Source organism: Nomascus leucogenys, chromosome 24, assembly GCF_006542625.1.
Source record: "Nomascus leucogenys isolate Asia chromosome 24, Asia_NLE_v1, whole genome shotgun sequence".
Lineage (NCBI taxonomy): Eukaryota > Metazoa > Chordata > Mammalia > Primates > Hylobatidae > Nomascus > Nomascus leucogenys.
In genome coordinates this window covers 12,729,041-12,743,160 of record NC_044404.1, presented here as the reverse complement: position 1 = coordinate 12,743,160, position 14,120 = coordinate 12,729,041, and the positions used below count along the sequence as shown (strand labels likewise).

The 14,120-nt window shown below is 53.5% G+C and overlaps 1 protein-coding gene across 1 annotated transcript in view; it reads right to left on the bottom strand.

Annotated features, from left to right (window-relative positions):
* PLOD1 (procollagen-lysine,2-oxoglutarate 5-dioxygenase 1) overlaps positions 1–14,120 on the bottom strand; it is a 40,504-nt gene that overhangs the window by 1,801 nt on the left and 24,583 nt on the right. The window contains exons 10-18 of the mRNA XM_030805099.1: positions 13,276–13,397; positions 10,369–10,473; positions 9,764–9,889; positions 9,277–9,418; positions 8,470–8,583; positions 7,747–7,812; positions 7,006–7,110; positions 2,976–3,122; positions 750–875 (exon numbers count right to left, since the gene is read on the bottom strand). Of these exons, the coding sequence (XP_030660959.1) occupies positions 750–875; positions 2,976–3,122; positions 7,006–7,110; positions 7,747–7,812; positions 8,470–8,583; positions 9,277–9,418; positions 9,764–9,889; positions 10,369–10,473; positions 13,276–13,397 (1,053 nt within the window). The remainder of the gene's footprint in view (positions 1–749; positions 876–2,975; positions 3,123–7,005; positions 7,111–7,746; positions 7,813–8,469; positions 8,584–9,276; positions 9,419–9,763; positions 9,890–10,368; positions 10,474–13,275; positions 13,398–14,120) is intronic.

The window sequence follows — 14,120 nt, the reverse complement described above, 5'->3', positions numbered from 1 at the left end:
AAATTAGCTGGGCATGGTGGCACACGCCTGTGGTCCCAACTACTTGGGAGGCTGAGGTGGGAGGATTGCTTGGGCCCAGGAGGTTGAGGCTGCAGTGAACTGTGATCATGCCACTACACTCCAGCCTGGGTGACAGAGCAAGACCCTGTCTTGAAAAAAAAAAAAAAAAATTATAGCTGTTTTTGTGGGTGTTCTTCACAGCACCCAGCCCAGGGCTAAGTTCAAAAAACCTCTTTTTGTTTTTTTGGAGACAGAGTCTCGCTCTGTTGCCCAGGCTGGAGAGCAGTGGCACGATCTCGGCTCACTGCAACCTCCACCTCTTGGGTTCAAGAGATTTTCATGCCTCAGCCTTCTGGGTAGCTAAGATTACAGGCGTGTGCTACCACGCCCAGCTAATTTGTGTATTTTTAGTAGAAATGGGGTTTCGCCATGTTGGCCAGGCTGGTCTCAAACTCCTGGCCCCAAGTGATCTGCCTGCCTTGGCCTCCCAAACTGCTGGGATTACAGGCATCAACCACCATGCCGAGCCCCAAAATCTCTTAAAATAGTAGCTTAAGAGCCTGGCCCCTCCTCCTGCTAGACTGTGAACCCTTCCAGGAAGCCCTCCCACAGACCCATATCATTTTTTTTCTCGTTCTCTGGCGCTGGTTACCTGGGGCCCCTCTGCCTCAACCACCCTGAAGGCTCTCCCCAGCCAGCCCTCCTCATCCCCACTGCCGGCCCCTTGACCCCGGCTGGCTCTTGCTCACCTCGTAATCCACCCCGACTCGGTTCAGGGCGATGTTGATGGTGAAGGTGGAGGCATCATGGTGTGGCATCAGTGAGGGCTGCTCATCAGGCTTGTAGCGGACAACAAAGGCCAGGTCAAACTGGGCCTGTACCAAGGCAGGGGGACAAGAGAGCCTGTGTTAGTTACGGAGGACACAAAGGCCAGGAGAGGAGGGTGCACACATGGGGCCTGGTCTGGCCTGCTGCAGGTCAGCTTACAGGGGCCAGGTCTACATGGGGCTGTATGCTCCAGTGCCTGCAACTACCTGGCACAGAAAAGATTCTCAACAAAAATGTATGGACAGAGGGGAGAGAGGGAGGGAAGGAAGAGAACGGAGGGGAAGGAAGGAAGAAAGAAAGGGAGGGAGGGAGGAAGGGAGGAAAAGGGAAGAAAAGAAATGAAAGGAAAGAGAAGAAATGAAAGGGAAGGAGGCCGGACATGGTACTCACGCCTGTAATTCCAGCACTTTGGGAGGCCGAGGTGGGCGGATCACCTGAGATCAGGAGTTTGAGACCAGCCTGGCCAACATGGTGAAACCCATCTCTACTAAAAATACAAAAAATTAGCCAGACATGGTGGTGGGCGTCTGTAATCCCAGCTACTTGGGAGGCTGAGGCAGGAGAATCGCTTGAATCTGGGAGGCAGAGATTGTAGTGAGCCAAGATTGCGCCACTGCACTCCAGCCTGGGTGATAAGTGCGAAAGAAAAGAAAGAAAGAGAGAGAAAGAAAGAAAAGGAAGGAAGGAAGGAAGGAAGGAAGGAAGGAAGGAAGGAAGGAAGGAAAGAAAGAAAGAAAGAAAGAAAGAAAGAAAGAAAGAAAGAAAGAAAGAAAGAAAGAAAGAAAGAAAGAAAAGACAAAGACAAAGACGGGCATCCAATCCTCACAACCCTTTCTGGCAACTATCCAGGCTGGATTCCCTGAGGCAGGACCCAGGCACGCCATGGGCAGGTATCTGGAGAAACCAGGGACCAAGGAAGGAACTGAGTGAGGACTGGAGAAAGCCAAGGTGGCAGTGGACAGACACATGAGTGACAGCACTGGAAAGAATTGTGAGAATTAACTGAAGCCAGCCAGGTAATTGTTTCCAGGGAACCACAGTAAGCGTTCAAGGGATGAATGACAGCTGTCAGTAACAGGAGTTCAGGGTTTTCCTCACTATTGGAAGGCGGCTGCTTCGGACGAAGCGGGGCCCAGGCGTGGGGCACAGGCTTGTGGCTAGGGAGGGAGTGGACACGCTGGCCGGCTTAGGCGGGCAGGGGTGCTTTTTTGGTGGGCTGGTATAGGAGCCACTGAGGCAGGGTTAATGACAAGGAAGAAAGATTCAAAAGGGCTGACATCGGCCAGGCACGGTGGCTCATGCCTGTAATCCCAGCACTTTTGGAGGCAGAGGTGGGCAGATTACTTGAGGTCAGGAGTTCGAGACCAGCCTGGCCAACATGGTGAAACCCTGTCTCTACAAAAAATACAAAAATTAGCCAGGCGTGGTGGCGCATGCCTGTAATCCCAGCTACTCATGAGGCTGAGTGAGACTCCAGCTCAGGCTAGAGGCCAACTGGCAGGCCCTAGATGCCCACCCCATCACCCTGTCTTCCCACACACTACTAGATGGAGGGGGTGTGTGTGATGAGACCTCACTCCTGCCTGGGGACCAAATATCCAGGCCTCTCCCATAAGCTGGGATGCTCCTCCACCCCTACTCCAACCCAACCCCTTCCCCAGCCCCTCCCCTTGCCAGACTCTCCAGCCCCCACCCACCCCTGGCCCTTCCACCCAAGCCCCCACTCCACCCTACTCCTCCCACCCCACTCCACCCTACCCTCCCACTCCTGCCCCACACTGGCCTCCACCTCCCCACCAACTCTTGCCCCTTCCAGTCTCTCCACTCCCTCACCCCTGCCCCCCTCGCCCCTCCAGGCTTTCCACCCCCACTCACCCCTGCCCCTCCCAGGCCCCCTACTCCTCCCCACCCCTCCCAGCTTCTCCACCACTTCCCACCCCACTCCTGCTCTTCTCAACCCCATCCCCACCTCTCAGTACCTCCACCTCATGCCCCACCCTTGCTCCTCCCACACTCCCCACACCCCAACTCCACCTCGGCCCCTCCCAGCTTCTCCACCTCCCACCCTACCCCCACCAGTGCCAGCCACTCCACTGACACCCCACCCAACCGTCCCCGAATCCTGGCTATGCCCCAGGCTTGCCCACCCTGGTGTAGTAGCCGGGGTAGAGCTTCTCCGTCATGGGCGCAATGTACTCCAGCAGGAATTTGTGCCACTCCCGCTCAAAGCCGATCTGGTTCATGTGGATATCAATAGTCGGCACGTTCTCGTAGCCACCCTGGATGCGGTTGTCCTGGAGGTGACCGAGGCGAATATTTAGGCAGAATTCTAGGATGGCCCCCAGGCTCCCACATCCTGGTGCCCAGGCTCTGTCTACTCCCCTCTCCTACACCGGACCACGTTATATTATAAGACAAAACTGAACAGGCTTTGCAGATACAATTAAGGCCCCTAATCGGTTGACTTTGGGTTAATCAAAAGGGAGATTATCCTAGGAGGGCCTGACCTACTAAGTGAGTCATCTGCAGGAAGACCTTATTTTTTGAAACAGGGTATCCCTCTGTCGCACAGGTCAGAGCGCAGTGGCACAACTTCAGCTCACTGCAGCCTCAACCTTCCAGGCCTAAGTGATCCTCCCACCTCTACAGGCGCGCACCATCACGCCCAGCTAATTTTATTTTTATTATTTTTATTTTTGTGTGTGTGTGACGGAGTCTCACTCTGTTGCCCAAGCTGGAGTGCAATGGCATCATTTCAGCTCACTGCAACCTTCACTGCCTGAGTTCAAGCGATTCTCCTGCCTCAGCCTCCCAAGTAGCTGGGATTACAGGCGTGCGCCACCATGCCCGGCTAATTTTTTTTTTTTTTGTATTTTTAGTAGAGATGGTGTTTCATCATGTTGGCCAGGCTGGTCTTGAACTCCTGACCTCAGGTGATCCGCCCACCTCTGCCTCCCAAAGTGCTGGGATTACAGGCGTGAGCCACACGTCCAGCCACTAATTTTATTCTTTGTAGAGATGAGGTCTCACTATGTTGCCCAGGCTGGTCTTGAACCCCTGGGCTCAAGCGATCCTCCCGCCTCAGCCTCCCAACGTGTTGGGATTACAGGCGTGAACCACTGCGCCTGGCTAAAGGAGGATCTTGAAGAGAGACTCTGTCTCTTGCTGGCCTTGAAGAAGCAAGTTAAATTCTACAGCTGCAGGGGAATGAATTCTGCAACAACCAAGTGAGTTTGGACTGGAACCCTGGGCCTCAGATGAGACCCCAACCCCAGCTGACACCTCAATGACCCAGCTAAACTGGGCCCAGATTCCTGACCCATAGAAACCAGGAGATAACACACGGGTCTTATTCTGAGCCACGGTCATTTGTTACAGAGAACTGAAAATTTGTTCCAGGGCCAGAGTCAGCTGAGGTCCAAGGTCTGGCCCTGTCACTGGAGCACAAGCATCAGCCAGCCCCCAGAATGCATGGGCTAGTCCAGTTCCTGGCTTCTGGAGATCAGCTCAGCAACCAAAGCATGTGGATTAGGAAGGTAACCAGAACTTCAGGTTAGTCCAGTTGCCAGGTCAGAGGTTGGCACACAGGTCCAGGGTCTCAAGTGCCTTTAAAAATGGTGCCTTAAACTGGGGAACACACATTTCTATTAAACAACTTAGAAAACGAGGCCAGGCACGGTGACTCACGCCTGTAATCCCAGCACTTTAGGAGGCCGAGGTGGGTGGATCACTGGAGGTCAGAAGTTTGAGACCAGCCTCACCAACATGGTGAAACCCCTGTCTCTACTAAAAATACAAAAATTAGCCGGGCGTAGTGGTGGGTACCTGTAATCCTAGCTACTCAGGAGGCTGAGGCAGGAGAATCACTTGAACCCAGGAGGTGGATGTTGCAGTGAGCTGAGATGGTGCCATTGCACTCCACCTGGGTGACAAGCAAAACTTCCTCTCGGCCGGGCGCGGTGGCTCACGCTTGTAATCCCAGCACTTTGGGAAGCCGAGGCGGGCGGATCACGAGGTCAGGAGATCGAGACCACGGTGAAACCCCGTCTCTACTAAAAATATAAAAAAATCAGCCGGGCGTGGTGGCGGGTGCCTGTAGTCCCAGCTACTCGGAGAGGCTGAGGCAGGAGAATGGCGTGAACCCGGGAGGCGGAGCTTGCAGTGAGCCGAGATCGCGCCACTGCACTCCAGCCTGGGCGGCAGAGCGAGACTCCGCCTCAAAAAAAAAAAAAAAAAAAAAAAACTTCCTCTCAAAAAAAAAAATTAGGCATGGTGGCCAGCACCTGTAATCCCAGCTACTTGGGAAGCTGAGGCAGGAAAATCGCTTGAACTCAGGAGGCAGAGATTGCAGGAGGCAGAGATTGCAGTGAGCCGAGATCGCACCACTGTACTCCAGCCTGGGTGACAGAGCGAGGCTCCATTACACACACACACACACACACACACACACACACACACGCACAAAAAAAAAAAAAAAAAAGAACGTAGAAAATGAGAGGTGGCGGGGGAGCAGGTTGCGGTTGCTCACGCCTGTAATCCCATCACTTTGGGAGGCTGAGGCGGACAGATCACAACATGAGGTCAGGAGTTCGAGACCAGCCTGACCAACATGGTGAAACCCGTCTCTACTAAAAATACAAAAATTAGCTGGGCATGGTGGCAGGCACCTGTAATCCCAGCTACTCGGGAGGCTGAGGCAAGAGAACTGCTTGAACCTACGAGGCAGAGGTTTCAGTGGGCCGAGATGGCGCCACTGCACTCCAGCCTGGGCGACAAAGCGAGACTCCATCTCAAAAAAAAAAAAAAGAAAAAAGAAAATGAGAGGTGGGTTGGGGCTTGAAGTACACAGGAGATATGAATGTTGTAAAACTGTTGGGAGACAAAAAATTCCTTTCTGAAGTTTCTCTTCTGTGAAAGGGATGAGGGCAGAGTTTGCTTACTAGGTAATGTTGCCTTTAAGTACAGTGGTGTATTTTTATTCAAGATTGTGCTCTTTTATCAAAATCCTATGGAAATAAATGTTCTGGGATCATTAAAATAAAAAAATAAAAATAAAAATAAAGGTGCCTTAGGCCAGACGTGGTGGCTCACGCCTGTATTCCCAGCACTTTGGGAGGCCGAGGCAGGCAGCTTACATGAGGCCAGGAGTTCAAGACCAGCCTGGCCAACATGGTGAAATCCAGTCTGTACTAAAAATACAGAAATTAGCTAGGGATGGTGGCACACGCCTGTAGTCCCAGCTATTGGGGAGGCTGAGGCAAGAAAACTGCTCAAACTTGGGAAAGGAAGGTTGCAGTGAGCTGAGATCATGCCACTGCACTCCAGCCTAGGTGACAGAGCGAGACACTGCCTCAAAAAAAAAAAAAAAAAATTACACACACACACACGAAATTAAAGAAAGAAAGAATACAAAGCTTAGCTGGGCATGGTGGCACACGTCTATAATCCCAGCTACTCGGCAAGCTGAGGCATGAGAATCTCTTGAACCTGGGAGGCAGAGGTTGCAATGAGCCAAGATTGCGCCACTGCACTCCAGCCTGGGCGACAGAGTGAGACTCGGTCTCTAAATAAATAAATTAATTAAAATAAATAAAATGAAATTGTGCCTGGTTCACAACCAGCCTGGGCAACACAGCCAGACCCCATCTCTATTATTTAAAAAACAAACAAACAAAAAATATATATATATATGAAAAGATAAAGAAAAAAATGGTACCTGAACTTTCCAGGACAGGAACAGGTGTTGGGATTCTCACGGAGAGAACACAGGGCCTCGCACCCTCAGCAGGCCACCTGCTCCTGCTGTCTGATGAACTTGGACCCGACAGCCCTTCCTAATGCCCCTCATCCCACCTTGGCCCTTTCCTCCTCAGTTCCTCCTGTCTAGGGAACCAAGCTAAGCCATTCCAATAGCAAACCAGGAACTGAAAACCTAGTAGCTTACGGTCAAGGCAACTCAAAGCCACACGGTGGCAATAGCAGCTTAGGGACCAAACTCCACCTCAGGTTTCTCTATGCCTCTACTCCTAACTGCCTACAGACACCCATGCCAGCACCCCTATGTCAAGAGTCCCAGAAAGGGTGGCTAGGCCAGCTTGCCAGAAGACCCCAGACAGTGAGCAGCACTGATGGAGAGGCAGCCTCCCAGCGACCCCAGCCCAGGCATCAGAGTCCCACCTTGTTGTCGCCCAGAGACCACTGGCCAAAGTGCTCCATCTCCTCCACCAGCTCATCACAGGCCACCTCCGTGAAGATGGGAAACCAATAGACATCCGGGCAGGGCTGGGGAGGGCAGGGACTCAGTCAAGGGGGTCCACAGTGGCACCACAGAATCCTCCTCCCTCTTCAGGGCCACACACCCAAGCCAGGGAGCCCTCCCAGTGTCCCCAGGGAGCAGGGCCTTGTCAATCCTGGAGAGACTGAGTGGGTCCCTAAAGGGAGAAGGAGGCAGAGCCCAGAGATAGACTTTCCCAGCCGAGGTCACAGAGCTACCAGCGCCAAGGTCAGAGAGAAACATGGGCACGGAGGGAGGGAGGGGGCAAAGGCCCCAGGCTCGGGGGAAGCAGACATTAGTGAGTGGAGAGAAGCAGCCACTCCCCGCACTGGTCCAGGCATGGGGGGCCACAGTGGCCATCACATCCAGGATGTTTTCCTCCTTCCTGCCTGGGCCAGGGACAGAGGCCCTGCAGACCCCCACAGCCTCCAGCAGGAAAGTGCCAACAGGTGGAGGGGCCATCCTGACGCCCCCACTCCCATCCCGCCGCCCCCCCACTCCCATCCCGCCGCCCCCCACTCCCATCCCGCCACCCCCCGCTCCCATCCTGCTGTCCCCCACTCCCCAGGGCAAGCAGTTTCCCTTCTGTGCCCTGCCCCCTGCAGCAGGCAAGGCTGGTCCAAGACGGTGTCCATGGCTCTTACCGTCTCCACCAGCTTCCCCGCCAGGGCCTTGGTGTAGTTCTGGTGGATGTACTTCTCCTTCCAGTCCTGTGGGGAGTGGGAAGCAGGCTAGGGTCCTCACCATTGGCTCAACTGCATGGGATGCTCTGAGCAGACCCCTCAAAGTGGGAGTGAAGTTGTACATGCCTGACGGAGGCAGGTGTTCACCTGCGCCCACTGGGTGCGTGTGTGTTGTCTAGGTGCACAGGTGTGCCCATAGGAGGTGGTGTTTGCACATGTATGTACATGTGTGTGCTTGTGTGTACATGTCTGTGTGCAGGCATGTGCTTACACCCATCAGCTGCGAGCTCCCAACGTCTAGAAACAGTCACAACTGTCTCCCCTTCTGATCATCACAACACCCTCATGGGTAAGACAGGCTGGGACAGTATACCCATTTTGGAGCTAAGATAACTAAGGTCCCCAAAGCTGAAAGGCTCAACTAAGTCCCAGATGATGGCAGACCTAGGCCACAAGCCCAGACCTCTGAGTCCTGGTCCCTCCTCCAATAGATGGTGTTGCCTCTCTGGAAACCCTTCTCTCCCTACCCAAATCCTGCCCTATAGCCTCCTGGGGTGAAGGGAGGGTGGCAGGTGGCCCACAGGGGTCCTGGCTGTTGTAAGGCTCTGAGAGGGAAGTCCCTCAGACTGCAGGATCACTGGGCCCCTTCTGCTGCCAGCCCCAATGTGCCCACCCTGGCCTCACCTCGGGGTTGCCGAACACCTCCCAGAGGTCGTTGTGCAGGTGGGTGGTGCGGTAGCTGTCCAGGGAGAGCAGGTGGCCAAGGGTGTGCCGGTTGGTCAGGAACATGAACACATCCTGGGGAGGACAGGCCCGGTGAAAGAGGCGCTCCCCCATCCCTTCCCTGCCCTCACCCCTCCCCTGCACGCTCCCAGACAGGCAACAGTGCAGCCTCCTCCGCCCGCCGAACTGAAGTTCCCAAGATCAGAGACCAAGTGCAGTCACCCCTGTGTCCCCAGGGCCCAGACCAGGCCTGACACTGAGAATGCGATCAGGGAAGTCTTCCCAGAGGACTGAACACAGAATGAAAGAAAAAATGCATAAAAGAAAAGGGGCGTGTTCTGGTCCTGAAATGTTGGTCACAGGGGAAAACTTCATCTTGCTGCATGTTTTAAAAAAAAAAAAAGTCACAAAAATATATGGGGCAGGGTGCAGAGACAGGGTGAGGTGTCTCTCGGGCACATCACTTGGAGTACCTTTAGGTGGAAAGTTTCATTTTCTTTGGGCTATGCCAAAAATGTAAATAAAATAGATGTTATAAAAACCAGGTCAGCTAAAATGGTCTCTGCAGACCCCTGAGGACCAGCCCTTGTGCCCGACGGCCCCCATTCCTCCAGCAGGCCCTGGTGGCTTCCGAGATGCCCTGCTGGAATCTCTGGAGCTCCCAGGCCTATGGTGACAAGGCGGCTCGCCATGAGGGTCAGAGCTGGAGGCCCACCTTCCCGCCTGCCCCATCCAGAGGGCATCCGGTGCCGCCCGCTCCTGGCTGACCTGCTGCCGGACGTTGGCACAGAAGGCCATATCGGGGTCCAGCTTGCTGTGGTGGAAGAGATCTGGGGACTGCAGCTCACCCCGCAGGGCACTGCCCTTGATCAAGTAGATGTTTGAAATATAGGGCACATTCCAGACACCACTGTGGGAGAGACAGAAAGAGGGTGGGGGTCAGAGGCTGGTGGTGGGGAAGATGGAGGGGGTCACAGGGTGGTGGTGGGGAGTCATAGCCTGGAATCTGGGCTGTGAGAAGGGGAAGTCATAGGCTGGGGGGTCACAATTGTGCTGATTTGATTCCCCCGCCCTGGACACATGGGCCTATTTGTCAGGAAGTCCTTCTGTGTGTCTAACTGAAGTCTTCCTTGCTTCAGGTTCAACAGCAATTTGGGGGTAACAAGAATGGGAATACTAGGGAGGGAGCCCCACAAGCCCAGGCAGAAGCCAGATGAAGGTGTCCCCCACCCACCCCCACCCTGCAGGTACTCACACACGCCGCCCCTGCACAATGTCCACGTAGTCCTCAGAACGGGCATAGTAGCCATCTGCACTGAGAGCCCCCCAGAAGTTCGACCACAGCCTCCCATGCCGGGTCATCAGCGGGGCGATGACGTTCCTGAGGAAGGGAGCACCTCAGTGGGAGGTCGCTGCCCACTGGGAGTGGCAGATAGCACTCACCAGGGATGGGGGGAGGTAGGTGCCCCTCAACCTGCACGCAGGGATCCCCAAGCACCTCACTGGGACAGGCAGTGCCTTGGCCGGGGTGTCAGGGGTTTGGCTCTTCTGGTACCTGCTCCCTCCCATGGGGCAGCCAGGAGCAGACAGGGCAGGACACCTTCTCTATCAGAACCTGGGGATTCAGGCTGGGGATCCACAGCTCTGGGTAATAGGTGAGGCCAAGGAGGAGGAGGAAGAGGAGGAGGAGAAAGAGGAGGAGGAAGACGAGGAGGAGAAATAGGAGCAGGAGGAGGAAAAAGAGGAGGAAGAGGAGGTGGACGAGGAGGAGGAGGAGGAGGAGGAGGAAGGCAAGGAGGGCTCCCATCCTGGGACCAGGCCAATCCTGAGCAGTGCTGGGCGCAGACGGAGCAGCCTCACTTGTTCTGTTGGATCAGCAGCCGCAGGCTGTTGGGCTCGGTCAGGGCCACGTCAGCATCCACGCTGAAGTAGTAGGTGCAGCTGCGGTCCTGCCGGCACAGGTCTCTGCAAGGAGGAGGACACAGGGTCAGTACACCTGATCCTGGAGCTACTGGTGGCTGCTCACATCTGTGACCACAGTCTGGCTTCACCACGTATCAGCCAAGGCGCTTGAGAGAGGTCACACCAGCAGCCTCAAAGGTTCCTCCCAACTCTGAGTCCCAAACCCCTGGACTGCTGGGCTCTCACCCAAGGCCCAGAGGTTGGCAACTGGTATCAAGTGCCCTGAAAATCCTGGTACTGGGAAGAACACAGGCCACAGGTGCCTACATGGCCCAGGGTGGGGAGTAAGCTGGGGCTGCCTTTCTGAAATGCTATTTGGTAACTTGCACCAAAAGCCTTAAAAATCAGTGTTACTTTTGTTTATCTGGTACAGGACTCAGCAAACGAGGGTCTGTGAGTCAAACTCTGGCCCTGCCTGGTTTTGTACAGCTCATGGGCTAAGAACAGCTTTATGTTTTTCTTTTTTTTATTTTTATTTTATTTTATTTTATTTTATTTTTTTGAGAACGAGTCTCACTCTGTTGCCCAGGTTGGAATGCAATGGCACAATCTCAGCTCACTGCAACCTCCACCTCCCAGGTTCAAGCGATTCTCCTGCCTCTGCCGCCCAAGTAGCTGGGATTAGAGGCGTCACCACCATGCCCAGCTAATTTTTGTATTTTTAGTAGAGACAGGGTTTTACCATGTTGGCCAGGCTGGTCTCGAACTCCTGACTTCAGGTGATCTGCCCGCCTCGGCCTCCCAAAATGCTGGGATTACAGGTGCGAGCCACTGCACCCGGCCTTTTTTCCTTTTTTTAGAGATGGGGGTCTCACTGTGTCAGCCAAGCTGGAATGCACAATCATAGCTCGCTGCAGCCTCAACTTCCCCAGCTCAAGCAATCCTTGGCCTCCCAAAGTGCTGGGATTACAGCCACTGCACTTGGCTGATTTTATGTTTTTAAGTGGTTTCAAGAAAAAAAAAATCGACTGGGCGTAGTGGCTCACGCCTATAATCCCAGCACTTTGGGAGGCCAAGGCGGGTGGATCACGAGGTCAGGAGATCGAGACCATCCTGGCTAACACGGTGAAACCCCGTCTCTACTAAAAATACAAAAAATTAGCTGGGCGTGGTGGCGGGCACCTGTAGTCCCAGCTACTCGGGAGAATGCGACAGGAGAATGGTGTGAACCTGGGAGGCAGAGCTTGCAATGAGCCAATATTGCACCATTGCACTCCAGCCTGGGTGACAGAGTGAGACTTCATCTCAAAAAAAAAAGGAAAAAAAAATCAAAAGAAGAAGATGTAAAAATTATGTGAAGGTCATCACCAGGTGCAGTGGCTCATGCCTGTAATCCCAGCACTCTGGGAGGCTGAGATGAGAGGATAACTTCAAGCCAGGAGTTTGAGACCAGCCTGGGCAACATAGCAAGATCCTGTCTCCACAAAAAATAAAAACAAATAAATTAACTAGGCGCAGTGGCTCACACCTGTAATCCCAGCACTTAGGGAGGCCAAGGAGGGCAGATCACTTGAGGTCAGGAGCTTGAGACAGGCCTGGACAACATGGTGAAACCTCATCTCTACTAAAAATACAAAAATTAGCCAGGTGTGGTGGCAAGCACCTGTAATCCCATCTACTTGAGAGGCTGAGGAAAGAGAGGCTTGAACCTGGGACGGGGAGGTTGCAGTGAGCCGAGATCGCGCCACTGCACTCTAGCCTGAGTGACAGAGTGAGACTCAGTCTCTAAATAAATAAATAAATAAATATTTAAAAATTAACTGAATGTGATGGCACATGCCTGTAGTCCCAGCTTCTTGGGGGGCTGAGGCAGGAGGATCACTTGAACCCAGGGGTTTGAGGCTACAGTAAGCTATGATCCTGCCACTGCACTCCAGCCTGTATGACAAGAGTAACACCAAGTCTCAAAAATAAATAAATAAATAAATAAATGACATGAAAGTCAAATTTCAGTGTCCATAAATGAAATTTTGCTGGAATGCAGCCTCACTCATTCACTTATGTATTATTTGTGGCTGCTTCTGTGCTACTAGGGCAGAGTTCAGGGTTGTAACAGAGGTGGCAGAGCCAATTTGCAAAGATTTATGATCTAATCCTTACCAGGAAGTCTGCCAATCTTTGATCTGGACTGTCCGACTCTTCTGCAATTAACACAAGTTACTTCTTTCTTTGTTTTTGTTTTGCTTTATGAGACAAGGTCTCGCTCTGTTTCCCAGGCTGGAACACAGTGGTACAATCATAGCAAATGCAACCTCGACTTCCCGGGCTCAAGAGGTCCTCCTGCCTCAGCTTCTTCAGTAGCTGGGACCCCAGGTTCAAGCCACCACACTTGGCTATTTTTTTTTATTTTTGAAGAGACAGGGTCTCACTATGTGGCCCAGGCTGCTCTCGAACTCCTGGCCTCAAGTGATCCTTCAGCTTTGGCCTCTCAAAGTGCAGGGATTATAGGCATGAGCCACTGCTCTCGGCCTTTTTTTTTTTTTAATAATAAAGCAAAACATTCGAGGTTGGCTCCCTAATTGTCAGCCTTTGTCTACTTCTGCCCCCAGTCCTTCCTGTTTCTCTGATTTGCTTCCTGAACCCAAATAACATGGCTCAGCCCTGCTCAGGAACCCTGGGGGTTGGCAGGACAGAGGCTATTTCCCCATTTGACAGATGGAAACTCCAAGGCCCAGAAAGGGGCAGGAACTTGCTAGAGCACACACAGCCTTCTGAACTCCTGTCACTCAGCCTGCTGTTCCTCACCACAGCCACAGCTCCCCTACCCGCCACTGTCAGTGGAGAGTACTGTGGCCCACAACTCACGCGCCCATGTTCCTGGCGTCTGCATTCGCCATCCGCACCTCGGGGCCCACCAGCTTCACGGACTGGTACTCGCTGCCATGCTCTGCCAGGAACTCTTCCACCTGAGCCTTGTGGTGCTGCTCCTGGGGTTGGGGATGGGGGGGTGAGGAGGAGGACACAGCTTCCACCCAGGGACTGCAGCACCTCCTGTCACTGCCAGGCTGTGCCCCTTCATCTCTGGCACCCCTGGCCATCTGCTTTCCTGTCTCCAGACCTTTGCCCATGCCAGCCCTGTGCCAGGAACACCCTTCCCTGGCCATCCTTTGCCCATTCTCCTCTGACCAGGCCAGGCCTCCTAAGAGCCTCTGTCATCAGGATAGAGCCCCGCCACCACACTTAGGATCCCACATCCAGAGACGTTGCTGATTCCTGTGTGTGGCCCAGAGATCCGCTTTGTTACAAAATGTGCCAGGTGATCTTCGACTTCGCTTTGAAAAACAACAGTCCAGGCTGGGCGCAGTGGCTCATGCCTGTCTTCCCAGCACTTTGGGAGGCTGAGGCAAGTAGATCACAAGGTCAGGAGTTCAAGACTAGCCTGGCCAAGATGGTGAAACCGCATCTCTACTAAAAATACAAAAATTAGCCAGGTGTGGTGGTGGGCACTTGTAATTCCAGCTACTCGGGAGGCTGAGGCAGAGAACTGCTTGAATCCGGGAGGTGGAGGTTGCAGAGGCAGAGAACTGCTTGAACTCAGGAGGCGGAGGTTGCAGTGAGCCAAGATCATGCCATTGCACTCTAGCCTGGGAGACACAGTGAGACTCCATCTCAAAAAAAAAAAAGGAAAAACAACAGTCCGCTGGTTGCGG